Source organism: Marmota monax, unplaced genomic scaffold (assembly GCF_021218885.2).
Source record: "Marmota monax isolate L192 unplaced genomic scaffold, Marmota_monax_Labrador192_F-V1.1 WCK01_AAM20220418_F8-fsc00076, whole genome shotgun sequence".
NCBI classification, from domain to species: domain Eukaryota; kingdom Metazoa; phylum Chordata; class Mammalia; order Rodentia; family Sciuridae; genus Marmota; species Marmota monax.
In genome coordinates this window covers 150,659-178,466 of record NW_026692843.1, presented here as the reverse complement: position 1 = coordinate 178,466, position 27,808 = coordinate 150,659, and the positions used below count along the sequence as shown (strand labels likewise).

Genomic DNA, 27,808 nt, shown 5'->3' with positions numbered 1-27,808 from the left:
GTCACTTTTACTGATTTCTTTCCAAATTAATCCCAGTGGATAAATACTGTGCATTTGACATGTGAAACTACATCCTTGATGATTGTTCCTTCCCCAGTTTCCCTTCTACCATTTTGCTGTCTTGATTTCTATACATTTAAAGCTGAGTGCTCAGAGCCTGTAATCCCAGTGATTCAGGAGGCCAAGGCAGGAGGATTGCAAGTTCAATACCAGCCTCAGCAACTTAGTGAGATCCTGTGGTAAAGTGCCTGTGAGTTTCAATCCCTAGTAACCCCTGATTCCCCAAAAGGTGGAACTTATGTTTATATCCTGAACAGTCTCAAAACTTTTTTTTTTTTTTGAGGATTTTTTTAATATTTATTTTTTAGTTTTCTGCAGACACAACATCTTTTGTTTGTATGTGGTGCTGAGGATCGAACCCGGGCCGCACGCATGCCAGGCGAGCGCGCTACTGCTTGAGCCACATCCCCAGCCCCAGTCTCAAAACTTTTTTGATTCATAAACTTCTTGACAAAGCCAGATATACTTACGGCACATGGGCTGATCTAAACATATAAGTAAAAACCCCACCTGCTCCAAGTCATCTTCTTATTCCACGTCCTGGCACTTTGACTACATTATTTCCTCAGGCAGAAGCCTAGGATTTCTTTTTCCTTGTAATCCCTGTCTTACCACACCTTAATCAGTAACTAATTCCCACCTGGACTCTCCACTTTGCCCAGGTTGTGCTACAGACACATATGGCATCTATTGCTTCCTATCTATAAAAACCAAGATTTCTTCCAGACTACTCATCAGTTTCTTAGTGATTGTTCACTGCCTTTAAGATTTAAAAAAAGTTATGTTCAAAGCCTTGCAGGATCTGACCCTTTGTCTACATTTCCAGGCTCACTTCCTGTTCTTTAAACTCCAGCATTTCTTTCTTTTCTTGTTAAGCATCTTTATTGAGATACAATTCATCCACTTAAAGAGAACAATTCAGTGTTTTAAAATTATGGGTTGTGCAACCATTGCCATAATCTATTTTGGAACCTTCTTTTGTCCTCTTCCACCATGCGACCAGCGCACTGGTTTCATTAATGAGGTTCTTGGCATAAAAGTTAACTAGTGAGATCGAAATAAACACACAGACTCAGTTACCTTTTTCTATGACCAGGTCCGAGACGGCTCCCCCTCTGGTTCCCATCTCGAACCACCTGGTAGGGCAGCAAGGATTACTCAGGGCTAGCAGGAGAGAGAGAGGGAGCACGCCAGGGAGTAGCCTTTTATTGGGGAACAAGAAATTCAGGGCAGAATTCCATCCAATGAAGGTTGAGGGGGGCCGCACTCCAAGGTCAGGGTCAGTGATTGGCCCCAGGGGTCAGTGGTCAGTCACACCCCCACACGGACAGGCTCTGGCACCAGGAGAGGGCCGGGAAAGCTCTGACACAGTTTAGCCAGAGTGCCTCAGACCCAAACCGGGAGTTGCCCAGTCATGTGTGAGAATGGCTCCCCACAGTCCTCTGAAACCCTGTACCCAATCAGCCATCACTTTCCCTAACTCATCTAACTTTCTTATCCCTTAGCTCTAACCAACCACTACCCTACTTTCTGCCTACAAATTTGCCTTTTCTGGACATTTCACATAAATGGAATCATACACGTAGAACCATAATTTTCAAGTATGCATGGTGAGTTGCTTTTTCATTTGTCTACTTTCTACAATTTTACTTCAATAATTGCTATAAAATATATAAAAATGCAGTAATCAAAAAATAATTTAAACTTTATTCCTTTTTAGTTGACTTCTCAGAAAAGGTGGCAAACTCAAGAACTCCCTTCGGAGTGGTTTTTGAATTTTATCTTCTTTCGATTTTTCCCTCAGGATGCTCACTTCTATGCATGATTTCTGGTAAGGCTGGAAGATAGGATAAGCTGTGACCCTTTCAAACACTCTCTCCTCCTTCTCCACTTGAGGTTTTAGGAGAGGAGAAGTTTGACTGGAGAGCTTCCAAGGTTCTCTTTGATCATTTCTTTGCTCTGAGAGTTCTCTTCCTCTAATCATTTGATCTTTATGTCCCTTCATCTGATTCTTTGCCCATGCTACCTTGTGCTTTCCGGTTTTCGTTTTGTGTGTTTTCTGGATATCTTCATTCTTTTCATCCTCCAGTGTTAATATTTTTGGGAAAAGCATTTCACTTGGAAGTTTCTGAGGGAGCAGTTGATACTTTTGGTCTCTGAGGCCCCTTGCTCGTTCGGCTCGGTATATGTGTTTCTCTATGTGATTTAGCTCTCTTTCAGACACTAGATAATCCCACGCGTTGGCATCCTCCTCCTCTGTTTTCATAATCTCCCACTTTGGAACCATTTTGTAGTCCCATGCTTCTTCCATCATCATTTCTTGATATCGTTGGTAGTAGTATTCCTCTGCTTTAGCAAACTGGAAGTCAAAAGATGTGGCCTTAAGTTTAGCAAGTGCTTCATTCTCCTGCTGAAACTCTTGGGCTAACAGTTTTTTCACTCCTGAAGAATGGATGCCACCTAAATTCTTGTCAAAGGGAGTAATTAGATTTTTTAAGTCAGAAGTCTTTTATTCTAGTTCCATACTACAGATCTCAAGCAGGCTACTACCCTGCCTGGCACACCAATACTGTGCTCCATTTAGGGTCCTTAACCATGCGTGGTTTATGTTTTCATCATCAAACCTCCTATACTCCCCTCCCTTCCTGCAGTATTCCCTTGTTGAGGACTCTGCCTTAGATTTCCTTGAGAGAATGGAAGCAGTCACCCAAGAGCATCCTCCTCTTCCCACTGCCAAATCATGGCCGCCCTAGACTGCCTTCCTGCCTCCACAGTGGAAACATTGCCCCTTGCCTATCAAAAGACCATTCTTCTACCTGTGCTTTTTGAACTTTAAGAATTACAATTTTCCTTTCCTATATCATTAAAATCTCCTTTTTACTGGATAAAAATATGCTTCAGTATATCATCTTTAAACAAAAATGGAAGCCTTCCTTTACTGTATTTCCCTTTTTTTTTTTTTTGGTACCAGGGATTCAACTCAGGGGCACTGGACCACTGAGCCCCATCCCCAGCCCTATTTTTGTATTTTATTTAGAGACAAGGTCTCACTGAATTGGTTAGCACCTTGCCCTTGCTGAGTGAGGCTGGCTTTGAGTGATTCTCCTGTCTCAGCCTCCGGAGCCGCTCAGATTATAGGCATGAACCACTGCGCCCTGCCCTCTCTGGTTTTTATCCCCCCTTTTGTTCACTTTTCCATAGTATGCCATGGACAAGTCACCTATAATCCCTCTCCAATTGCTGACCTCATGTTTTCTCCTCAGATTATTTCCACTGAGTTTCCATCTCCTAGTGCTTCTCATACTGTTCTTGTTGAGGTCACGATTGGTCTCCAAATAGAAAATTTAGTGGGCTCATTTCTGTTCCTATCATAATTGACCTCTCAGCAGTGTTTAACTGTGAGACTTTTCACTTTCTTCTGCCTTTCAAGCTGCCAAGGACATGTGACTAAGGAAGGTTATCCTGAAATCCTCGACCATCCTAGCCATTTGCTGAGTATCCCCAAGTGACTGAATATCCTGATTGTCTTCCCACCTTATAGCCCATTCCTCCTCCATCTGCCTTGCTGGTCTGTTAAATATAGCAGAGGAAACTGTAACTTGAGATACAGCATGGTCACACTTAGGCTTCCTTGGATAGGGATGTTTCATTCAACAAGGTGACATACCATGTGTCAGGAGTGAGAATAAGGGTGAATGAGGGGCAAGCCACACAGGCAAGGCACTGACCTGCATCGGCTCTCAACTTCAGACCTACCTAGTCACTGTGTATTGGACAGACATCTCCACTTGCTTCTTCCCTCAGTTTTCACCTTCTTAATCATCTTTAATTTGAAAATACCCCTCTCATCCATGTTTCGTTTCAACCCTGACGACTTCACCCTCGAGTATATCCCCAGTTTTTTTTTCCAAATCTACACTTATTTCCTCTGTCCCCATGCCCACCAGACTGATTAATGCAGCCAGAGTGATCTTTTTGTTACATAATTCTGTCACTCTGGCATAAAACCCTGGGGTAGGGCTCTGTTGGTTTTCGGAGAAGATCCCAGATTCTAGTATGGTATCTATGACCTGGTGCCTGAGGCCCTCGTCTCCAGACAACTTTCTCAGCTCACTACTTGTTCACTCTACTCCAGCCACACTGGATTCTGTTCCCTGTGAGTATTTTCACTTTCTTCATCTCATCCTAAACATATATATGAGCAACTCTAACCAGAGTACTTGCATCTACAGTTTTTAGATTTTGGTTTATGTGTCAACTCCTCAGACCTTCTGTATGCTCACCAGAGAAGACCCAATCCTTTTGTGACAATCACAATCTGTGATTACTGATTGCTTAATGTTAATGTTCCTCACTAGACTAAGTGCCATGAAGGCATGAGCAGCATTTATTTTGTTCATTGCCCCACTAGAACTCAAAGAATCAAATGCCAAACTAAGCAGGCAACGCACTTTGCCTTGAAATAGGCCTTTTTTCCTTTTCTTTTTGCCTCTAGGCTAAAAGTGTTATCCTATTATTGAATCCAAAGTTCAAGGAAAATGTGTTTCCTCACCTTAATCCTCTTTTCTAGTGGGGAATGGGAACCCACTGCAATCTGAGGATCTTGAATATTTTTAGCCCAGGCCAATCTAGAAGATCAAAAAGAAATTATACAGGATTTGTGGGAAGGTATGGGGAATATGCTCTGGAATGAATAGCATTAGGGAATGATTTAAACCTACTACTTTCCATATGTAATAGAAGGCATTTCTCTGTCCTAAAGGGTAGGACTCTTTTTTTTTTCCTTTGAGGTAGTGGGGACTGAACCCAGGGGCACTTTTACCACTGAGCTACATTCCCAGCCCTCTTTATTATTTGTTTGAATTTTGAAACAGGGCCTTGCTAATATGCTGAAGCTGATCTGGAACTTGGAATCCTCTAGCTTTAGCCTCCTGAGTTGCTAGGATTACAGGTGAGTACTACTGCATGCAGATGTATGTTTAACTTCTTTCCCTGAAGCAAGGAAGGAATACACTGTGATAAAAGTATAAACAGAGTCATATTGAGTCTGAGATTGCAACTGTCTGAAGCACCTTTATTTAACCCTTGAGAGGGAAGACCAAGTTGCTATTTCAAATACCACAAAACAGTTTTTGTATATCATGAGTAGAACAAAAAACTTAGCTTTGATGAGAAAAGTTTTCATTTTAAATTTAAATAAATTTATGTGTAATGTTATCAGAAACAATTTCTAATAGTTATCTACTAGAACATGTTTCATGATTATGGTCAAAGTTTACCTTTTAAGTAGATATAATAGGTGCAGTGGTGCATGCCTATAATACCAGCAACTTGGGAGGCTGAGGCAGAAGGATCACAAGTTCAAGGCAAGCCTCAGCAACTTAGTGAGGCCCTTCTCAAAAAATAAAAAGGGCAATCCCTGGGTTCAATAACCAGTGGCCCACCCCCAATATATAACAAGGTTTTTTGCTTAAAAAAATTTTTTTTTCAGAAAAACATAGCAGAGAAATTTGCCCTTTAAGACCAGTACAGTCACATTTAGGTATCCTAGAGATCTCTCAACCTGTTTAGTAAGCAAATAAGTTCTATATTTAGCAACCTAGATTATAAATGTTGTTTATTTAGCTTATCTTAGCAATAGAAGAAAAGGATTTTATAACAGAACTGGAAGAAACTAACAGCGTATTTATTAAATAAAGCTAATTTCTTAAAAAGATAGACACAGATGTCTGATTTCAGATTCTCTTTTCTAAGAATTTATGTTGTTTCCATAGCAACATTTCTTGAGTTTACTATATACAGGGCACTGTACTACAACTCAGGTGGATCATTTTATTTAATCTACTAAACAACCTATTAAGTAGGTAATCATCATCCCCTATTTCATGGAGGCCATGAGAGGGTTAGTGACTTCTTAATGGGCCCAGTATTAATTTCAGAAGTGTGATGTGTCCTGCATCCTTATGTCCTTGTGCTACACTGTTTGTCCTTTGATGTGTCCTGCATGACTCCTTGTGTCCTTGTTCTACACTATTTGTCCTTGTGCTACATTGTTTCCAGGAAGAACATTTTCTTGCCTGTACCCAAAATGGAAGGAAAATGATACCTACTGATCTTCTGCACTTAGACCAAACCACTCCGAGTCTGTCATCACCGGAGGCTGGGAGAGTGGGGCCTGCACTGCTCTTTGCTCCTTTGATAGTCCCCCACTGTGACCTCTCTTCAAAGCCCCATTGGTCGCTTGCACTGTTCTTACATCCTTGTGATGATTTTCTCTGAAGTCTTTGGCTTTGGCCATCTCCCTATCAACCGCCAGCTTCACATATAGCATCTTTGCTCTTCCCTCGCTCAGCCCCTGCTCCCCTGAACTGCTCCCCAGTGCTCTAATCTCTCACTTTCTGTTCTGCAAGTACTGGTTTCTAGCCTCTAAAGTTTCCAGCCCTCTTCAGACTCTCAGCTGCTTACTGTTGACCCTCAAGAATGCCTTGAGTTGATTTCTAAGGCAACCAGGAGGAGTCACAAGCTTTTGTGTGTGTCATCACTATCCTGGCTGGAGACTACTGTGAGGGGGTGTGTGAAGACACAGTTGTTGGCAGTGAATGGACTTCACTCTGTGAGCTATAGCCAGAATCTAGAAGGGTCTGTGTTTCACAGACACAGGCCCCCTGAATTTTCAGTGCCATCAGAGAGAGCGTCTTAAGGCAGTAAGGCATCTTTCTTTCTTTCTTTTTCTTTTGGCATATTGTGTATTCTTCCCATTAAGATGGAACCTGAAGAAACCCTTGGAGTAGATCCTGCGTGTGTACTTGAGAGGTGCTGGAGGATGCAACAGCATGCCAATGGTCTTATTATTTCTTGAGCTGGTGTTTCACTCAGATAAATGCTGCTATGGAGCTTTTGAGCTTTAATATAGTTTAATATATTTTTAATCAATTTATGCTCATAATTGGTCATTAAAAGATAGGGAAGCAGAAAATATTTCAGTGTTGAAACACAAACCACAGAGATTGCATCTTTGAAGGAATGTACCTATTTCCTCTAAGTTGTTTTCTTTCTAAGCTCAGCAGTGTTATCCTTTTAATGTTATTATCCTTTTAATGTTATTATCCTTTTAATGTCTGTGAGAGTAGAAGTGACAATTGTTCTTCAATTCAATATTGATAATTTGTCTTCTCTTTTTTCCTATGGTCACTGCCTGAGCCAGGCACTTGTGAAGTGCTAAAAGGCAATATTATATATAACCTCACATGAAGCCTCTTTCAAAGAAAAACGTGTAATTCTGAGTGTGAGCCTCCCTTTTAAAGTAATAAGCATAGCTTATTACTATAAACTATAACTTACATTTAAAAAACACATGGACTTAAAAGTAGTTTTAATTTAACTATTATGTTGTAAATTGTTTCTTTCTTCATAAGAAACTATACTATATCCTTGATTTTACACAAGTGACAGATGGCTTATGTTTTTGATAATAAAACAATTCTGCTAACAAGAATTTTATTATATTCCTAAATTTTAATTCTTTCTCTTTTTTTTTCTTCATAAAAAACTATGAAAAATGTTTAACTAGTTTGAGAAGCCTTGACTCATGAGGGAGATGATTATGGTTCCTGAATGGATAGTATTAGCAATTTCTAATGTAAACTGAACTTGAAATGGACTTCACTGTATAATCAGAGTATACTCAAGCTTCTGGCTTTTGGGATGTCTATATTTGTATGAGTCTATTTCTGGGCTCTCAATTCTGTTCCATTGACTCATTTATTTATTTTTTTACCAATACTTGCTTAATACAGTTTTTATAGTACATTTTGAAGTCAAGTAGTGTCAATTTTCCAATTCTGTTTTCCTTCAGTATTATCTTGGTTATTTGGGCTTTGTGGCTTTCCATATAAACTTCAAATCAGTTTGTAAATATCCATAAAATAATTCCTGTGATTTTGACTAGGATTTCATGAAACTTAAAGATAACTTGGAAATAACTAATATCTCAACAATATTCATGTTCCTTCAATGAATATGGATTATAATTTAGATCTCCTTTGATTTCTTCCATTTGAGGTTTATAGTTCTCATATGATAAATCTTGTACATGTTTTGTCAGATTTATTGGTATTGTGCTTTTAATTTTAAATTCTACTTGTTCATTTGTTATATATGAAAGTAATAACACTTTTCATATATTAATATTTAATCTATAATCTTGTCATAATTGGTTATTGTTTTTTTGATAATTATTATTACTTTGGATTCTCCATTGTCATTATCATCTGTGAACAAAGATAGTTTCTTTCTTCCCAATCTATATAACTTTCATGTCATTTTCTTATTATGTTCGAACTTCCAATATGATGTTGAACAGGAACGGTATGAAGAGACATATTTACCTTATTTCTTAGGGAGAAAACACTTAGTTTCTCACTATTAAGTTTGATGTTAGCTACAGATATTTTTTCTGTGTTCTTTATCAAGTTGAGGAAGTAACCTTTTGTTCCTGGTTTGTTGAGAATTTTAATCACACATGAATGTTGATTCTGCCAAATGTTTTTTTTCTGTAACTATTGATATGATCATCTGATTTTTCTTTTTTACCCTGATGATACAATAGATTAATTGCTTTTCTAATGTTGAGTTAGCCTTGCATACCTGAAATACTGCCTGGTGATGGTGTGTAAATCTTTCTTATACATTCTCAGATTTTGATTTGCTAGTATGTTGTTGAAATTGTTTGCATCTATGTTCATGAGATATATTAGTGTGTACTGGGTATAAACTCAGGGGCACTTGACCACTGAGCCACATTCCCAGCCCTATTTTGTATTTTATTTAGAGACAGGGTCTCACTGAGTTGCTTAGTGCCTTTTTGCTGAGGCTGGCTTTGAACTTGTAATTTTCCTGTCTCAGCCTCCCTAGCTGTTGGGATTACAGATGTGCGCCACCACACTCGGCTAATTTTCCTTATTTGCAATGTCCTTGGTTTTGATATTAGAGTAATGTTGGCCTCATAGAATGAGTTAGTGTTTCATCTGCTTATATTTCTGGAAAGGCCCATAGAGAAGGTATAATTTCTTCCCTAAATATTTAGAATTTAGTAGCGAACCCATTTGGGCCTGGTGCTTATTTTCTAAGGTTTATTATTTATTGAATGAATTTCTTTGATATAGGCCTATTCAGATTATCTGTTTATTCTTGTATGAATTTTGGCAGATTATATCTTTCAGGGAATTAATTTATTTCCTCTGAGTTGTCTTTGTTGTGGGCACAATATTCCATTATTGTCCTTTTAATGTCTGTGGGACCAGTCGGAATGATGATATGTGTGTGTGTGTGTGTGTGTGGTGCTGGGGACTGAACTCAGCCCTTCCTCTTTACTTCTGATATTGGTAATTTGCCTTCTTTTTTCTCCCTACCTATCTTTTCTACTTCTTTTTTTTAATACTGGGGTTAGAACCCAGGGCCCCACATATGCTAGGTAAACACTCTACCACTACACTGTATCTCCAGCCCTCTTCTTTTTTCCTTTTTTGGTACTAGGGATTTAACCCAGGGGCACTTCACCATTGAGCCACATCCTCAGACCTTTTGAGACTGGGTCTTGCTGAGTTGCTTAGGGCATCGCTATGCTGCTGGGGCTGGCTTTGAACTCTGGATCCTCCTGCCTCAGGTGCACTAGTTTTTGGGATTATAGGTGTGTGTATTGATCTTTTCAAAGAACCAGCTTTTGGTTTCATTGATTTTCCTCTCCATTTCCTGTATTTCAATAGATTGATTTCTGCTCTTTCATTATTTTCTTCTTGTCTTGAATTTGTTATATTTTACAATTTACTGATTTTATATTTCCTTTTGTAATATATTTACTTAATGCTATAAATTTCCGTCTAAGTACTGCTTTTGCTGCATCCCACAAAATTTAAGTTGTAGTTTCATTCCAGTTAGTTCAATATATTCAAAAATTTCTCGAGACTTCTTCTTTGATTTAGAAGTGTTTTATTTTAATCTCCAAGTAGTTTGGAATTTTCTAGCTGTTATTGATTTCTGATGCAATTTCATTGTGTTCTGGAAGCAGATCTTGTATGATTTATACTGTTAAATTTAAGGTGTTTTATATGGTCCAAAATGTGGTCAATTTTGTGAATGTTCTGTGTGAACTTGGGAAGAATATGTGTTACTAGTATTGTTGGATTAATTCTATAGCCACCAATTAGATCCATTTGATTAATGGTACTGATTCACCTATATCCTTATTGATTTTCATCCTGCTGGATCTGTCAGTTACTGATAGAGGATTCTTGAAGTCTTATTGCAATTCTTGGCATATATACGTAATGTATTTTGCCGTTTTGTTGATGCATTCACATTAAGGATTGTCATGTCTTTTGGAAAATTTACCTCTTTATTATTATATAATGCCTGTCTTTATCCATGATCTGTCTGGCTGTGAAGTCTGTTTTTAAAATAGTCTTTTCAAGTTCCTTTTGATTAGCGTCAGCATGGTATATTTCTTCATCCTTTTTTCTTTTTCATCTGTTTAAATTGGGTTTCTTGTAAACAACATGTAGTGTTGAGTCTTTTTTTAAATCTACACCGACAATCTCTTTTTAATTATTTTGGGCTGGGGCTGTAGCTCAGTGGTAAAGTCCATGCCTTGCATGTGTGAGGCACTGGGTTTGATTCTCAGCACCATGTAAAAATAAAATAAAGATATTGTGTATCCATCTACAACTAAGAAAAAAATTAAAAAAAAAATTTACTTCCTTTTATTCCGTCTATAATGCTCTGCCTTTCTTTATGCAGATTCAAATATTTGACATATTATTTTCTTTCTTTCTGAAGATTTAACATTTCTTGCAAAGTAGGTCTACTGGCAACAAATTCCCTCCATTTTTGTTAAAATCTTTATTTTTTTTTCACTTTTGAAAGATAATTCTCTGTATAAAGAATTCTTGTTTTTTTCCTTTCAGCATTTTAAATATTTCACTCTACTCTCTTCATGCTTCCTGAAGTCCAATTTAATTCTTGCTCCTCTATACAATTTTTTTTTCCCTTCTAGCTTCCAAGATTTTCTGTATGTAGGTCTAAACCTAGTATTTGATGTTGTTGTTTCCTCTTCAGTTTTTAATTTTTATTACTGGCTACATTTTAGGTGTTCAATAGCCGCGTGTGGCTAGGATCTTCCGAATTGGAGAACCAGGTCTTGACAATAGAGAAAAAGGGTCCAGTCTAGACCTCTTGCAGTGAGTGGCCCACAGAGGAAAGCATCTGTTAGGACTCTGCCTGAGAGTGTGCCTATCTATTCCCTGCTTCTGTTCATGCCACTCTCCCCTTACTAAGTGCTTCCCTTCTGTGCCTTCAGGTTACCTCTGTCTCTTACCCTTATTTCTCTGGTTTAACTTAGGTCCCATCTACTTAAACACCTTCTTTGGAAGGAAAGGATAATGTTTTACTTCTCCCCTTTAATTTAGCAAACATGAACTGGGGCTGCTATCACGATGCAAAGATCCTTCACATCACCAGGACAGTACTGAGCTGCATTCTTATACTTTGCAGACTATATATCACATCTGGTAATTTAAAAAAATGTTACTAAGACTGTATATATAGTGCTTTTAGCATTTTATTATTGTTAATATAAGAAAATTAAAAACAAAGATAACTTGCTAGCATGTCATAAATAAAAAGACATTGGGCTGGGGATGTGGCTCAAGTGGTAACACGCTCGCCGGGCTGTGCGAGGCTCTGGGTTCGATCCTCAGCACCACATAAAAATAAAGATGTTGTATCCACTGAAAACTGAACAATAAATATTAAAAAATTCTCTTCTCTCTCTTTAAAAAAAATAAAATAAAAAGACATTGTAATAGTGCTTCCCTTTCTCCTTGAAAAGGAAGAAACTGATGTTTTGCCTCTTTTTTCCCCTCATTTGGGTCTGGAAGATGAAACTGTCTCTGACCTTTAACAAAATACATTCTGTATGTAGGTCTAAACCTAGTATTTATTGATGTTGTTTCCTCTTCAGTTTTTAATTTTTATTACTGTTTCTTCCTCCTATCATATGGCCTTTACTAGTTAGGTGACCTTTGGCAAGTTATTCGGCCTCTCTGGTTTATGTTTACTGTCTTATAAAATTTCTGTAAGGATTGGGTAAATTAACACACATATCTATTGTTCAAGGCTGGTATGCTCTGGAGTACACTGGCTGAAGATGGTTTTGGCATAAGGTTGAGATTTTGATGGGTTAGAAATGAAGTGAGACAGGAATACTGTAGTGTTCCTTATTTGAATAAGTGTCCCTTACTCAAGATCCCTGGTGGAGGCCTGAAGCTGTAATGACTAAACCCTATAAATTACTGTTTTCCATATATATATATATATATATATATATATATATATATATATATGATTTCATTTAATTTATAAATTAGAAAGAGTATAGGGGATTAACCATAATAACTAAAAATAGGATAATTATAATACACTAAAAAGTTATGTTTCAAAATATTTTATTGTACTGTAGATCTTAGAACCTCAACTTAAATTTTTTCTTTTCTATTAAGTCAAGAACTTAAGTATTTTATGGCTTATTTTTAGCATGTCCAAATTGTCAATATCACTATTATTTCATTTTGGGGCCATCACTAAGTAAGATAAGTGTTATTTGAACATAAGCTTTGCAATACCTTAACAGTCAATCTGATAATTGAGACAGCTACCAAGTGGCTAACAGATAGGCAGTATATACAGTATGGATCTGTTGGACAATGGGATGACTCAGGTAGTACAGAGTGGGACAAGAGGAGATTTCATCATGCTACTCAGAACAGTGTGCAATTTAAAACTTATGAATTATATTGGAATTTTACATTCATTATTTTTGGACTGTGGTTGAACATGAGTAACTGAAATTAAGAAAAGAGAAACCAAAGATTAGGTAGGGACTGCTATATAAGAACAAAAAGCCTCCTAGCCTCTAAATTCTGCCCCGAGCACTGCATTCTGCTGTTTCACTCTACAGGCTCTTGCTGTCATTCAAAAGGAGAATCTGTCCATAAAAAGACTGGCAATCAATCAAACCTGCTATAAAGAACAAAATGGAGAGCTGGACACAGTAGTGCATTCCTGTAATCCCAGTGGCTCAGGAGACTGAGGCAGAAGGATCACAAGTTCAAGGCCAACCTCAGCAACTTAGTGAGATCCCATCTCAAAATAAAAATAAAGGACTGGGGTTGTGGCTCAATGTTAGAGCGCCTGCCTAGCATGTGTGAGGCAAGTCTCAGCACCACATATAAATAAATAAAAAAATAAAGGTTCATCAACAACTAATAAAAATATTTAAAAAAATAAATAAAAAGAGCTGGGGATGTGGCTCAGTGGTAAAGTGCTTCTATACCACAAAAAACCCCAAAACCAAAAACCCTTTTATAAGAACATGGGTACTGAGATGTAGCAACAAGTCTTCAACTCTAAAGAGGCAGAGGAAAAATGTTAAAACATTTATCATAAGAAACCTTGAGGGGCCTGAGAAGCCCCTGCATACCCATGGCCGTTCAACTGTGAGGTACAAATGATACTTAATAGCCTAAAGCACCAAGCCGAGAACCTGAACTCACCTTGGCACATCTCTTAATGTGGCAGACCCCGAGCCAAGAATGAAAAACTGACCTCACGAGTTTATTTCTGTTTTTTCTGTGGTTCAAGATTTTAACTTTTTTTGTATGGTGCTGGGGGTTAGAACCCAGGGCCTTGTGCATGCAAGACAAGTACTCTACCCACTGAGCTGTATCCCTAGCTCTCATGAATTTACTTTTAATTTAAAACACCGAAAAAAGAATCAGCTTTACTGTTGACAGGGGAAACATGAGGCCTGACAGGCTTATTATCTGTGCACAAAGGGGAAAGATTAAGGAATATTGCCTTGTTATTCTTGCCGCATCAAGCCTGTCTATGCTATTATGATCAGGATGAGACTAATTTTAAATACGCATTAATTAGAGCCCTATAAGCTTTACACAAACACACTCTTATAAAGTAATCCTAGCTATTATTCTAAAAGTCTTACTAAAAATTGGGTCATTTAGTCTATCTATCCTTACCACAACCCAACAATATATGACTACCATCAAAATCTCTTGTGATAATAAGATTTATCTCAACATTAACAGAAACAAACACCAAGCCCCATTTGACTTCACAGGAAAATCAGAACTTGTGTCAGGCTTTAACACAGAATATGCTGCAGGCCCTTTCACCCTTTTTATTAGCTGAGTGTACCATTATTATTATGATAAATGCTTTAACAACAATTTTTTTTTTCTACGAGTACTTTATAGCCCCCTAATACCTGAAACCTTTACTCTAGATTTTATTACTAAAACTAATCCTGGGGCTGGGGCTCAGTAGCAGAGCTCTTGCCTAGCATGTGTGAGGCACTGGGTTCGATTCTCAGCACCACATATTAATAAATAAAAAAAAACTTAAAGGTCCATTGACAACTAAAAATAAAACAAAACAAAAAACCAAAAAACTAATCCTGACCTCAGTATTCCCATGAATTCAAGAATCTTACCCTAATTCTGATATGATCAACTTCTATACTTAGTTTGAAAAATTTCTTTTACCTTACACTCCAGCCTTATAACATTATCTTTATGCTTATTATAAGAAGCATTCTCCACAAACTGACAAATGAGTTACTTTGAGTAAATCATGAGGTTCAAATCCTCATATTTCTAGAACTATTGGACTTGAACCTAATCCTAAGAATCCCAAATTCTCCCTGCAATCTAGTATACCACGGTTTTCTAGAAAGGTCAGTAAATAAGCTATCTGGCCCACAATCTAAAAACGTTCTTTATTGTTTAGGTACTAATTAACCCCCTAACCTCCTCTACTATTATATTTATTCTCAGGAACTATAATTGCCCTGCTTAGTTCTTATTGACTTCTCATCTGAGTAAGACTAGAAATAAGTCCGAGAGAGAGAGAGAGAGAGAGAGAGAGAGAGAGAGAGAGAGAGAGCGCGCGCGCGCGCGCGCGCGCGAGCGAGCATACACAAATATATACACTTTTTTTTTTTTTTGTAATGGGATTGAACCCAGGGGTGCTAAACCACTGAGCTACATCTCCACTCCTTTTTATTTTTTGAGACAGGGTCTCACTAAGTTGTTTAGGGCCTCGCTAAATAGCTGAGGCTGCCCTTGAATTGCCATCCTCCTGCCTCAGCCTCCTGAGTCCCTGGAACTACAGGAGTGCACTGCCGTCGTGCACTGCGGGAATAAGCACACCGGCTCTTATTCCCATCCTAATTAATAACGGAAATCCACGATCCACAGAAGCTGCCTCCTCGCATTTTTCTCAGCCAAGCAATTGCATCAACAAGCCTAACAGCACTCTAATTACTAATCTCCTAGACTCAGGACGATGGACCCTGGCTACCAGGTCAGCCGACTTGCAGCCTGCAGCGAACCGAACCTGGCTGTTTACACGCCACACAACCTAGACTGATGGCTTCTCTTCAAAGGCCGTAGGGGCCACGGACTGCGGCTGACAGCGGCTTCCTCCTGCGGCCCAGCCTTCCGCCGTCCGGGCTCTCACCGATGGCAGAACGCCCGTTTCTGTACCTGCACCGGGAGCACCGCGGCCAGCCGGCTTCCGCGCGGTGGAAGGGCGGCCTGGGAGGCAGCTTTCGCCTGAGCTCCGCGCAGAGCGGCGGGTGAGCGAGGCCCGGAGCCCCGCTTTCCGCGCTGCGGGCCGGCGCGGGCCCCTGCGCTGCCCCCGCCCCCGCCCCCCGGCCGCCGCGCTCCCCGTCGCGGGCCCCGCGCCCTCCGAGCCCGGCCCCGGGCGCCGAGAGGCGTGGCCGCCCGCAGCACGGGCGGCGGCCATGGCCTCGGTGGTGGAGTACAAGGGGCTCAAGGCCGGCTACCACTGCGGCTACTGCGACTCCGAGGAGGGCAAGGCGTCCTGCGGTGAGTGCCTCGTCCATCCGGCCGCCTCGCGCCCAACGCTCGCCGGCCTCCGCCGCGCTCCGGCGGCCCCTGGCGGGGGGAGCGGCTCCGGCTCCCCGCTGCCGCTGGCCTCTTCCCAGCCGTTTCCACTCGCTCTCCATCTCTCCGCTTCACCCTCACGAACGACCGCGGCGCCTCACGGAGAAGGAACGGAAATAGCGGAAAGCTGCCCTCGGTCAAGATGGCGCGGGCGGCGTCAGCCCCCCAGGCGCCCGGCCGCGTCGGGCCTGCGGGTGCCCAAGTGGCTTCGCGCGAGCCTCGGAGGCTCCTGGGCGGCGCGCTGCATTGTGGGGTGGCGGCGACGGCGGCGGCGTTTGGCCGGGCCGCGCAGTGCTTGTGGGGCCGAGGCCATGGCTTCCTGGAACGCGTTGTCGCCTAGCATCGTAGAGTATTTCGAGGGCGAGGACTTCTATCGCTGCGGCTATTGCAAGAACGAGTCGGGCAGTCGCTCCAATGGTGAGCGAGGCGGAAGCGGGAGGCCGAGCGCCGCGGCCCGGGGTTCTGGCGGACCTGTCTGGGGGACGCGGGGCGGCCGGGCCCCTGACCAGCTCCTGGCCGGCCTTGGGCCGCGGCCCCCCGGGGCTGTGGCTGTCAGTTACGTCTGACGCCGTCAGCCTCGGCCGCGAAGCTGCTTGGTGCGCGTCCCGGGAAACTCCAGGCAGCCCCTGCCCGCCAGACGGGCGGGGACGGGCTCGCCCTCGCCTAGCCCGGACGCCCGTCTGCGGGGCCGGGCGCGCTGAGCTGCAGCTGGGACCCGCTCCTCGGAGCGTGCAAACGGGGTGCGGGGCAGGCTGGGGCCTGGTGCGGCGCGCGGCGCGGCAGGTGTGTGCACTCCCTTGCAGCCTCCCTGGTGGCGCCTGGGTGCGACGCCTGGGGCCCGTGGCTGCGGCCAGGACGGCGGGGGCGTTCGCCTGGGTGTTTGACACTTTGCCCGGGACGCGTGCTGTGTCATTCCTCCACCCACCCGGGCGAGGACACCCAAGTCAGTCCGCTGTCTTGTCCTTCTTCGTGACTCAGGTCTCTCGGGGAAGGCACCAACCATCCTGTTTATTTTCTGCCGTGTCGGGCAGACGCCATGATCCAGGGAATAACTGAGCACTGTAGAAACGGGACAGCATTTAAAAGGAGGGTTAAAGGGAGAAAACCGGATGCCAAAGGCATATGTGACATGACAGCTCTGAGAGGAGAAGCACAGCAAATAGTGGCAGTGGTTGCCTTCGAGTGATAGAGGTTCCATCCTTCTCTTTCTTGAGGATTTTTGTATTGTGACTCTAATATCTATATCATCAGTAAGTTATATTAAACATACCTAAAATTAATATTTTGCTAGGGCCTTAGTTATTTCCCAGTAATTTTAGTAAGAGAAAATTGGCCAGGATAAATGTCTATTTCAAGTTTTGTGGAAGAAACCTGCCTTCAACCTTTTCATCTAGAGACATCAGTATACATTTCTATCATTTCTATTTTAGTTTACCCATTACTGTAGGGCACATATTTGTTGTGTTGGTGGGCATGATTATTCCCATTTTACAGAGGATGGAAATAGAGGTTACAGAGAAACATTCTGGTATTAGTGAGGGCCTGCTAGGTGTCTGGACATTTTTGCTGGGCTTGTGTACCATGCTTTTTCCTGCTTCACTTTGCTCTGTCAGGCCTATCTCTATTTTGATATATCTCTGGTACAGTTTACTATTCACAAAAGGAAAAAATCCACTTCTCTTTTTTTTTTTGAGACAGGATCTCATTATGTTGCCCAGACTGGTCTGGATTTTGCAGTCCTCTTGCCTCAGCTGGTATTATTGGCTCCACCATACCCTGCTCCCCATTTCTCTCTCTCTTTCCCTCCTTTTTTTCCTTTTTGGTACTGGGGATTGAGATTGAACCTAGAAGCACTTTGTCACTGAACCACATCCCCAACTATTTTTAAAATTTTTATTTTGAGACAGGGTCTCCCTAAATTTCTTACGGCCTTGTTGAGGCTGGCCTCAAATTTGCGATCCTCTTGCCTCAGCCTCCCAAGTTGCTGAGATTACTGGCATACACCACCATGCCCAGCTCCATTTCTCTTTTAACCTTAGTTCGAATATACCTTTAAATGTTAGTTACTTTTCCCCCATAGTTTAATTTGATCATCTCATAGTTCCTGTAATCATCTCTTGGTATCCTCAGCATTTGGGTTAGTTTTTCACTTAAGAGAGAATATTGCTACATACTTTTGCCCTATTTTTAGTATTTAAGACTGTGCTGAGCTGTGTGTGTGTGTATATATAAATTAGAACTAATATGCACAATATTTTTTGCTGAATATTCTACAGAGACTAGTGTATTAAACCATTGGTGACATAATTAAAGTTTGGAGCTGTGTTCTAGTCTGATTGCAGTAAGGATCTAGATTTATGATGACATGGAGACCATTGACTAATCCTCAATTTGATGTCATTACTTTTATGTATTTTATTTTTTAATTAAAATAAATATATCTTATTTTTAATTTATGTTGCATATATGCCACACTAAGGAGTGTGAAGTATGCAGTATTTTTCTCCTGTGTGAGTGTTCTAGAATTTTAGCCTAAATGGCCATATTTTAAAAATTAACACTTTGAATTTTAACAGGAAGGAAGTTTAACCCTGCTGAATTTAACACGTCTTATTTTTTTCAGGCATGTGGGCACATTCTCTGACAGTACAGGATTATCAAGACCTTATAGATCGAGGATGGCGAAGGTAAAGTTTTTTAATACAAAGATACTTTCTGCTGTTTTTCAGGTACTTCTTATAAAAAGTTTGCCTTTAGAATATTTTCTTGTTAGAAAGAGGTTTAATAAGGTGTTTGTTCTTTTATGTAGTTATTTTGTTTTTAAAAAATATTAGGAAAATTTCAAGTAAACAGAGAAGTAGAGCCTCATGTATCTATCACTAAGCTTCAGAAGTTAGTAAAATTCTGCCAGTCTTGTTTCATCCATTCTCATCGATTCCTCTGTCTCCACTCTCAAAACACTTCACAGCAAATTACGCCTAAATTATTATTACAGATAGCATTTACATATACTCATAATAAATACTGTATATTTAAGAGGGAAGGGATTTTTTTCCTTTTTAACATACCTACAATACCTTTATCACACTTTATAAAATTCATAGTTCTTTCATTTTACCTTTCCCCAATCTAGATTTTCTAGATTGTCTCAAAATCTATTTTTTAAAAATTCCATTAAGGGTTACTCATTGTTTTTGTAGAGTAGTTGTTTTTAGAGATGATTTTTAAGTAACTTGTAGATAAAGTTTCTTATGTAAGTATAAGCAACATTAAGTAGTTTAAGTAATACATTCTCCAAAGACATGGGATTAAGCATATCAGTTAAAATGTTAATGACTTTAATTATGAAGTTCAAGAGGGAGGTTTAGGTCAGAAGTTGAGGATTTTTTATGCCATGATAAGGAACCTTATTATTTTTTAAGGTAGAGGGGAACCATGAAGAATTTTAAGAAACATACATGACGGAATTTGATTTGAATAAAAGCATTCAGATGGCAGAGAGGAGTTTAAGGAGGTGATCATGGAGGCAGGAAGCAGAAATTATTGCACTATCCAGATAGGAAATGACAAGGACTTGTGTGTTAATGGCAGTGGAGATGGAGGGGAAGAGGCACATTTTAGCTCTAGATGGCTTGTTGATAAGATACAGAGGTGAGTTAGAGGGGATAGTCTAAAAAGATCGACAGGTTTCTGGCTCGAGAACTGAATGAGTGGTTCTGCCATTGGCTGGGGTCTGGGATGCCTGGAGAGAGTTTAGTTTGTGGTATTTTATGCTTGTGATCATCCATGCCGGGGTTCACAGTGGTGGCGTCCATCAGTCCCACCTCATCACCAGTGGTTTTCTTTCATTGTCCTATGGTTTTGGGGTATTGGTGGTAGGCAAAGGCATTGAAGGGATGGGATGGCAGGTGCTGGTGAGAAGGTAATTGAGGCAGTTCACCTTGCTGTAAATATGTAAAGGTTTGAGAAGGAGAAGGCTGGCTTCTGGTGCTCGGTATACCTACTTGCAAGATGATTTTGGTTTTGAAGAGCAATTAAACCTAAATACGTTTTTATACTAATCACTAAAGTTTTACTCTTAATTTAGTGTTCTTGTACTAACCTGTTTTGGCCCATGTGAACAGTGTAAGAAATTAACAAACTTTTTATAATTTTAGAAGCGGGAAGTATGTGTATAAACCTGTCATGAATCAGACATGCTGTCCTCAGTATACAATAAGGTAAGGGGATCTATCATGGGAAGACTATGTGCTATTTTAAAGCAGAATCTTATGCTTTTTTATTATGAATTTAGGTAGATATTATAAGGAAAAACAAATGTCTTTTCGAATACTGATGCTATATTACTTATATGTTAACCAATAACTTTTAATAATAGCTTAATTGATCCTTACATAAATAAGATGTAAGAAAATGTTTCATTGCTTTATTTTTAGCATTCTAATTAGTGGATGCTGTGAATATTGGTAAATATTCAAAACACTTTTAGATACCAAATTTTTATAGGACTTAGCAGAGGAATCTCCATATTCTATTGTTGCTCCGCTGTGTTTATAGTCAGTCAAACCACGGGATCCTGCAGTAGTTAGGAGGGCATAACTCCACTCTGCCATATACAGAGCCTACTTTTCTTACAGGGAAGATTTAAACCAAAAAGTCTATTTCTTGATTTTTTTTCATAACCTTTTGGGCCCTTTTGGATCTTTTCCTATGTGCCCTCCCACCTCATTGCAACACAGAAGAATTTTTTTTCCTTTTCAGATTATAAAGGCCTTTTTTTGCCAGGTGTGGTGGCACATGCTCCTAATCCCCCTTGGGAGGCTGAGGCAGGAGGATCACAAATTCAGTCCTAGCCTCTGCAATTTAGTGCGAATCTTGTCTCAAAATGAAAAATAAAAGTCCTCCTCCCTGATCTTAGGACAAACAGGATTCATTTCTTCTCATCATAGGCAGAGTTATCTGTCCTTGAGCACACACCCACCACAGGACCGAAGTAATTCAGATTTTGAGGATGGCACCAAAATATCTAAGAAATGACTGTCTCACAAATTAACAAGTGAATTACAACTCCAGACAGAGAGCACCTGGAATGAAGCCTTTGAATCACCACTTGAAACCCCTGTTCCCCTTGATGGGCAGAATCACAGCCTCTGGGACAGGAGTCCCCTGTTTATCCTTTGCTAGAAAGCAGTAAAACTTCCTTTTTCCCTTTCATAAATAAATAAGTAAGTAAATAAAGGTCTGGGGATGTAACTTAGTGGTAGAGGTTCAATTCCTAGTACCAAAACAAACTTTTCTTTTTTGTAGAAAATATGAAACTGCTTTTGAGTATGTATTTGTCCTCAGTTTCAATGTGTAAATACGTTCTGGATTAAAAAAATCACAATTGTATCTCCCCATTTTTTGTCTGGTCTTTGCACCTGCCTCCCTTAATTGCTGTTAACTTGTTTTTGAGTTGTAGGCTATTTTGAGAATTTGGTGAAAGCCCAAACCCCTCTCTGTTTAAAGAAAAGCCTTGGGGGCATATAGACACAGATATATCACCTTCATGTCTTAATTTTAGGATAATTATGGACTCCCAATGGTCCACTGATTCCTAATGAAGAGTTTTCTCTTACCTAACTGGACATCAGATGGGCAGATGATAAAGAGAAAAGATTGGTGTGTGGTTTGCTGACACCGTCTCATTTATTCACATATAATAGAATACAGCATAGCTTTTGCCATCCTCTTTCAGCTTTCTTGGTTATGAGGAGATGACATCCTTCAAGGCAGAAGTCACTTTCTGGATTATGAACAAGATACCCTGAGGATTTTTATGATAAGAAAAAGGTGCTTTCAATTGGTTAAAGGGAAATTACCTAATTGTTACATGCAAAGCACTCTTTTAGGTGTATTGCATTTATGAGAAGAGATTGAGTTAACTGCCAAATGTGATTTTTGAATTTCACCTGGAATCAAACATTTCCTGAACTGAATTGTTGCTCTTTACAGAATTTCTTTATATACCTTAATCTTATGGAGTCATTATTCATACTTCCTATTTAGACTGTTTTGTTCATTGTGAAGTTACAATGAGAACTTAAGGAAGGGAAGTTAAATCTCACAACTTGTCTTTTTTTTTTTTTTTTGTATCAGGGATTGAACTCAGGGGCACTCAACCACTGAGCCACACCCTCAACCCTCTTTTGTATTTTATTTAGAGACCTGGTCTCACTGAGTTTCTAAGTGCCTCTCTAAGTTGCTGAGGCTGGCTTTGAACTCACCATCCTCCTGCCTTATCCTCTCAAGCTGCTGAGATTATAGGCATGCGCCCCTGTGCTCAGCTACAGTTTGTCTTTTTGATAGGCAGAGGTTAGGGATTGCCTGCCTAGCACATGAATTTAAAATTTTGTAAGCATTATACATGCTCATAAAGTCCAGATGGTCCCATAAAGCTTATTTTGGACTAGCAGTCCCTGAAACCCTCCTTTCCCTTTTTCTATTTCTCTGTGGCCGTCACTGTCAGCCCTTAGCTGATTCTTTTGTTTTTTACCTCCCTATCTTTTTAAGTGACATGCTTATTTAATTATAATACTGACATTTCCCCCCGGCCCCCATTTTTGCAGGGCCTCTCCCTATGAACAAGGATTTGGCTGTCTTACTGTTCCACTGCCACATTCAGGCTCCTTTTTCTTCTCACCCCCAGCCTCTCATCTTAGAAGTATGAAGATTTTGGATGGATGGATGGTTAGCAGCGTTATGAACATATAGATGTACTTCCCAGCTGAGCTGTGGGGCTTCTGTGACTGTTTCCTTGCTTTCCCTGGAGTTAACGGTTTTGTTGTTTGCAGAGTCTTCAGTGTACCTGTTCCCAGGTGTTTGAAACCCTCTCCGTGGTGTGCTTTTTCTCTTGTTTTTGTGTCTAGATGTGTTGCTAGTGCCCGCGTCGTCTTCTTCCTGACACTCTCCTGCCCTTCACGCTTGCTGCAGCGCCGTCATCCTGGATCTCTCGTCATCATCATCTAGGGGATGCTCGTTGGCTCCAAGTTGAATCTCCATTTCATCTATTTGCCTTCTTTCTTTGATTATTCCCTTGTTTTAGGGAAGCTCATCTTCTAAAGCTTCCTGAGAAAAAGTACATGAGAAAAATTTTTTTGAGACTTTGCATGTCTGAAAATGTTTTAATTAACTCCTCAGAAGGGCTTTTTAGTTCTGCTGCGTATGGATATGTAAGATGGGAGTAATTTTCCTCTGGAGTCTTCAAGGCTTTGCTCATTGTTGTGCTGTTGTTCAAAAGTCAGGTGGCATCTGATTCTCGTGCCTTTGTCTTTGGAAGATCTTTCATCCTTAGTGTTCTGATGTTACACAATTTGGCTGTGTGTGTGTTTTCGTCCATCGCACATGGCCTGGAGTGGGACCCTTCTGATCTGGGAAATCCTTTCATTCTTCAATTTGGGAAAATTTTCTTATATTATTTTGTTGATCTTCCTTCCTTTGTCTTTCTTTGAAGTGCCTTTATTCAGATGTTGGACCTTTTGGACTGGTCCTCTGACTTTTTTGGGAGTGTACTGGGGATTGAACCAAGGGGCATTTGACCATTGGATCACATCCCCAATTCTCTCTATTATTTATTTTGTGATAGGGTCTCACTAAGCTGTTTAGGGCCTTTTTAAGTTGCTGAGGTTGGCCTCAAACTTCAGATCCTCTTCCTTAGCCTCCCTAGTCTCTGGGATACTGGCATGCACCACCATGCCCTGCTTCTTTAATGTTTTTCTTTTCACTTTTCCATCTGTTTTTACTGAATTTTTTTGGAAATTTCCTTAACTTTATTTTCCAAGTCTTTACCTTAATTTTTATTTCTCTTACCAGTCCTTCCTTCTGAGGGTCTTTTATTTTGGCCCATTTTCTGTTTTGTGTTGGGGGGGATACCTGTTGCTCCATGGCTGTGGTAGCTAAAGAGAAATAGAGATTTCTGAGGAGTTTTTAAGGTTTTGCTGCTTAGTCTAAACCTCCTCGTTACTTTGTGCCACCTGTTGGATACCTATCTACACAGTAGCCGATGTCCTGGAGGATCTGATGACTTCAGGGTTCCAGTGTTACACTGGAAATTCTGTGCACCCCAGCGGGGCTTACTTTCTATGAGCCTCGGGTTTGTTGATCTGGCTGGGCTCTTCTGTTGGGGAACATGTGGTATGTCGTCAGGTCTGATCATACTTTGGAGAGAAAGAGTAACCCTCTGGTGTTCTGGGGCAGGGTTGGGAGCTCAGGATCAGGCTGTGGACCTCGTTTGAGCTTCTTGTTTTCAGTCAGTGTGCTGGCCGCAGCAGAGGGCCCTCCTCTGCCATCTCCTGAAAGTTACCTGTGTAGGGGGAAGTCAAGGGTGCAGAGGAGGGAGGGATCTGATGGCTGACTGCTTTGGAAATGGACTCTGAGGGAGCCCTTGAAAATCAGGGCTCGGCTTTCTTTGGTCACTGTCTGTCCTCAATGTACTTCTGCCTACCCTTCTGGCGTTCCTCCTCTTCTCTTTTTCAACTTTGGATTATGTGTTTTCCTTTCTCTTTTCCCCTTCCTCCTTCCCCCTCTTTCTCCTCCCTATAGCATTAATGAAATTTAGTGTGGAATTAGAGGCTCCTTAAGCCCCATCTTTAACCAGAATCCCATGTATAACATTGGCCTCAGTGTCCTTGGTACTACCCAGATTGATTTTGTTTCTTCAGAGTTTTAGTTTTCTTTAAAAATATTCGTTTTGCTTTTGTAGGTGCCGACCTTTACAGTTCCAGCCATCAAAATCTCACAAGAAAGTTTTGAAAAAAATGTTGAAATTTCTGGCTAAAGGGGAGATTTCCAAAGGAAATTGTGGGGGTAAGATGAAACCGGGTCTAAAATCTATTTACTTTAACATGACAACCTTTTCAGCGTTCCCACTTTGAAACACCTCCGGTTAGGTCAGGGAGTGGGGTTGCTGTAATCATGTACTATTGAGATGACAGGGACTACATTCTGCCATTCCAGTCACCCCCAGATCAAGGAAGGAGAGTTGAGCTTGGAGAGAAAATTGAGAGTCATTTTCTAAATGGTGTGACTTTCTGGAGTTTATTGAAATTTTCATTTTTTGAATGTTTTGACAACTCATCTTACTCAATTCCTATAATATGCTTATGAAGTCAGTGGAAAGTGAGCTGGGTGTATAGCTCAGTTGGTAAAATGTTTGCCTTGCATGCACAAAGCCCTGGGTTCAAACCCTAGCACCACACACACAAAAAACAAAAAAATGAAAAAGAAAGTGGCATTATGTCTAGAGAAATAGATATTTAGATACAGCCTATACAGGACTGCACTGTGTCTTTGCTGAGTAAGGGTTAGGTTTTCATTATTATTATTATTATTACTACCACCAGGGATTGAACTCAGGGGCACTTGACCAGTGAGCCACATCCCAGCCCTATTTTGTATTTTACTTATAGAGACAGGGTCTCACTGAGTTGCTTAGCACCTCATCTTTGCTTTGACTGGCTTTAAACTTGTGATTCTCCTGCCTCAGTCTCCCGAGCCATTGAGATTAAAGGTGTGCGCCACTGCACCTGGCAGGTTTTCTGTATTTGAATAAGGCTTTCCTTCAAGAAATTATGTTATCTAAAGTTCTTTTTTATTTATCTGATGAATTTTAAATTATGAGTGATTTTCCTAAGAGATGATTAGTAGCATTTAATTAACTTTGGTTTCAGATTCTTAACTTTTTCAGAGTTTTTAAACTTTTTCTTCTTCTTCTTTTTTGGTATTAAACTCAGGGGCATTTGACCACTTGAGCCACATCCCTAGCCCTATTTTGTAGTTTATTTTGAGACAGGGTCTCATTGAGTTGCTTAGTGTCTCACCATTGCTGAGGCTGGCTTTGAACTTGCGATCCTCCTGTTTCTGCCTCCGAACTGCTGTTTTTTCTTTTTTAACCTTTACAAAAGGTTTCTTGTTGGCAGTACCTAGAGCAAGAGTGTAAGAATTGGGAATGCTGTCTATTCTCAGCTCTTTTTCACAATTGCCATAGAAAACACTTAATCCTGAGAACCTCCTAGCTCGCTAATTCATTCCACAAGTATGATTTCCATCCTTGCACCACCCGTATCACTGCCTTATGCCCTGGAGATAGAGACCTGCATGAAAGGTTAAGTTTTTACCAGGCACAGCCCTGGGTGGACCAGGATTCAGGACAGTGTGGAGCAGACTTGGTAGAGCTATGGGCACGGAAGAGGCCAGAGGCTTAATTTTATAGGTTCAGTGCTGATTGGAACATTGGAAACATCAGAATTTTGGTGCATCTCTGATTAGTTTTACTGGTACATACTCTTCAAGTTTAAATAGATTTTTGTTTGCTAGTTAATATGCAGGGTTTTTTTTTTGAATCAGGGAATCATGTTCTAAGTTTCAAAAATTAACATGTAGATAAGCTTTGAGGATGCTGTCCCTTTGTAAATTGATGGTTGCATCTTTTTACATAGTTTTTGCATTTGGCTCTTTATTTGTCTTGTTTCGAGCTTCTAAATTATTTATGTCTGGAACTTAATTCAAGGAATGATGCACTCATTAGGGTAAAAGCCTAAACGGCTGTGACAAAAAGACACCAAAACCCAGTGGCTACACGGTGCCGGCAGTCGGTTTCTTCCTTCACGTCCATTGTGGTGTTCTGGGTAGAACTGGAGCTTTGCTCCCCCTTGGCCATTCTGGGACTCACTTCAACATTTGATTTCCCAGGTCACTCTGTTTTATTTAACCCAGCCAGAGAGATGGGTAAAGATAGAAGTCCTAGGTCACAGTTTTCCTTTAAGTGAGACAAAATTAGGTCTTTTGTTGTTGGGAATTTGGTCACAACTTGAAGAGTGATGGGCAGTGCCTTCTGTCGGGGCACCATGATTTCAAGGACAGCTCTCCTGCTTTGAAAGGAGGAGAATGGATTTGGTGGATACACAGTAGTTTCTCTATGCTGGAAATAGGGGCATTATAGTTCTGTGTTTATCTTGGCCATGTCAAATGACCCCAACCGATGGGCTTTCTTTTCTTCTGGCTTTTAGATGAGCCCATGGATTCCACAGTGGAGGATGCTGTTGCAGGTGACTTTGCATTAATAAATAAATTGGATATAAAGTGTGATCTTAAAACTCTCAGTGATGACCTCAAAGAGAGCTTAGAGAATGAAGAGATGAAGAAAGAAAAAAACTCAAAGAAGGAAGAATCAAATGAATCAATTCATTCACAAGCTATAGAAGAGAAGTTGGGCTCTGGTGAACCATCACATTCAATTAAAGTTCATACTGTTCCTAAGCCAGGTAATGAACATTTGATATCAAGTCATATTAACTGCTTTTCTTTTCACTTGAGTCACTGTGATGCTTGGCTTTCATGGCATCTGTAACATAGAGCCCTGTTTTATACTGGAAGAGACTACCTATATTTAGATGAACAAATCATGTCTCTTTAAACCATTGTGCTTAAAATCCTGAAATAATATCCTTATTTTCCCCAAATACAGACATTTCAAGAATTCTGTTTCATTACATTATAACCTTAGAGGCTTGAGAATTAGATTTTTGTTAATGAAAAGGTATGGTGAGGGCTGGGGTTCTGGCTCAATTGGTAGAGCACTCGCCTCAACGTGCGAGGAGGCCCTGGGTTCGATCCTCAGCACCGTGTGAAAACAAATAAATAAAGTAAAGGTATTGTGTCCATCTACAACT

At 40.5% G+C, this 27,808-nt stretch overlaps 2 protein-coding genes across 10 annotated transcripts in view; one reads left to right on the top strand and one right to left on the bottom strand.

The window, feature by feature from the left end:
- Positions 1-1,747: 1,747 nt before the first annotated feature.
- Positions 1,748-15,939, bottom strand: LOC124095529 (uncharacterized). Its single transcript, XM_046448700.2, has 4 exons — positions 15,927-15,939; positions 15,678-15,879; positions 4,613-4,688; positions 1,748-2,527 (listed from the first exon to the last, which is right to left on the bottom strand). The coding sequence occupies exons 1-4, from the start codon at positions 15,937-15,939 to the stop codon at positions 1,760-1,762; spliced, it is 1,059 nt and encodes a 352-aa protein (XP_046304656.2). The 3' UTR covers positions 1,748-1,759.
- Positions 15,884-27,808, top strand: part of Ate1 (arginyltransferase 1) — a 147,092-nt gene continuing 135,167 nt past the window's right edge. For 2 of the 9 annotated variants that reach the window (XM_046448695.2, XM_058580711.1), the window contains exons 1-5: positions 15,884-16,022; positions 18,724-18,787; positions 20,258-20,320; positions 24,841-24,944; positions 27,146-27,400. In XM_046448695.2, the coding sequence (XP_046304651.1) occupies positions 15,938-16,022; positions 18,724-18,787; positions 20,258-20,320; positions 24,841-24,944; positions 27,146-27,400 (571 nt within the window). In that variant the 5' untranslated portion in view covers positions 15,884-15,937. Of the gene's footprint in view, positions 16,023-16,325; positions 16,518-18,723; positions 18,788-20,257; positions 20,321-24,840; positions 24,945-27,145; positions 27,401-27,808 lie in introns of those variants that run through there. The other 7 variants (XM_046448698.2, XM_046448699.2, XM_058580712.1 and 4 more) reach the window with 4 other exon arrangements.

Bases quoted from the DNA above. Each gene is read 5' to 3' on its own strand.
- LOC124095529 (XM_046448700.2), bottom strand. The intron at 4,689-15,677 runs GTACAGAAACGG...TTGATCTTCTAG, and splicing joins CCGCGGTGCTCCCGGTGCAG to ATTGGCCTGGGCTAAAAATA. The intron at 2,528-4,612 runs GTGAGGAAACAC...CCCTTTGACAAG, and splicing joins CACTAGAAAAGAGGATTAAG to AATTTAGGTGGCATCCATTC.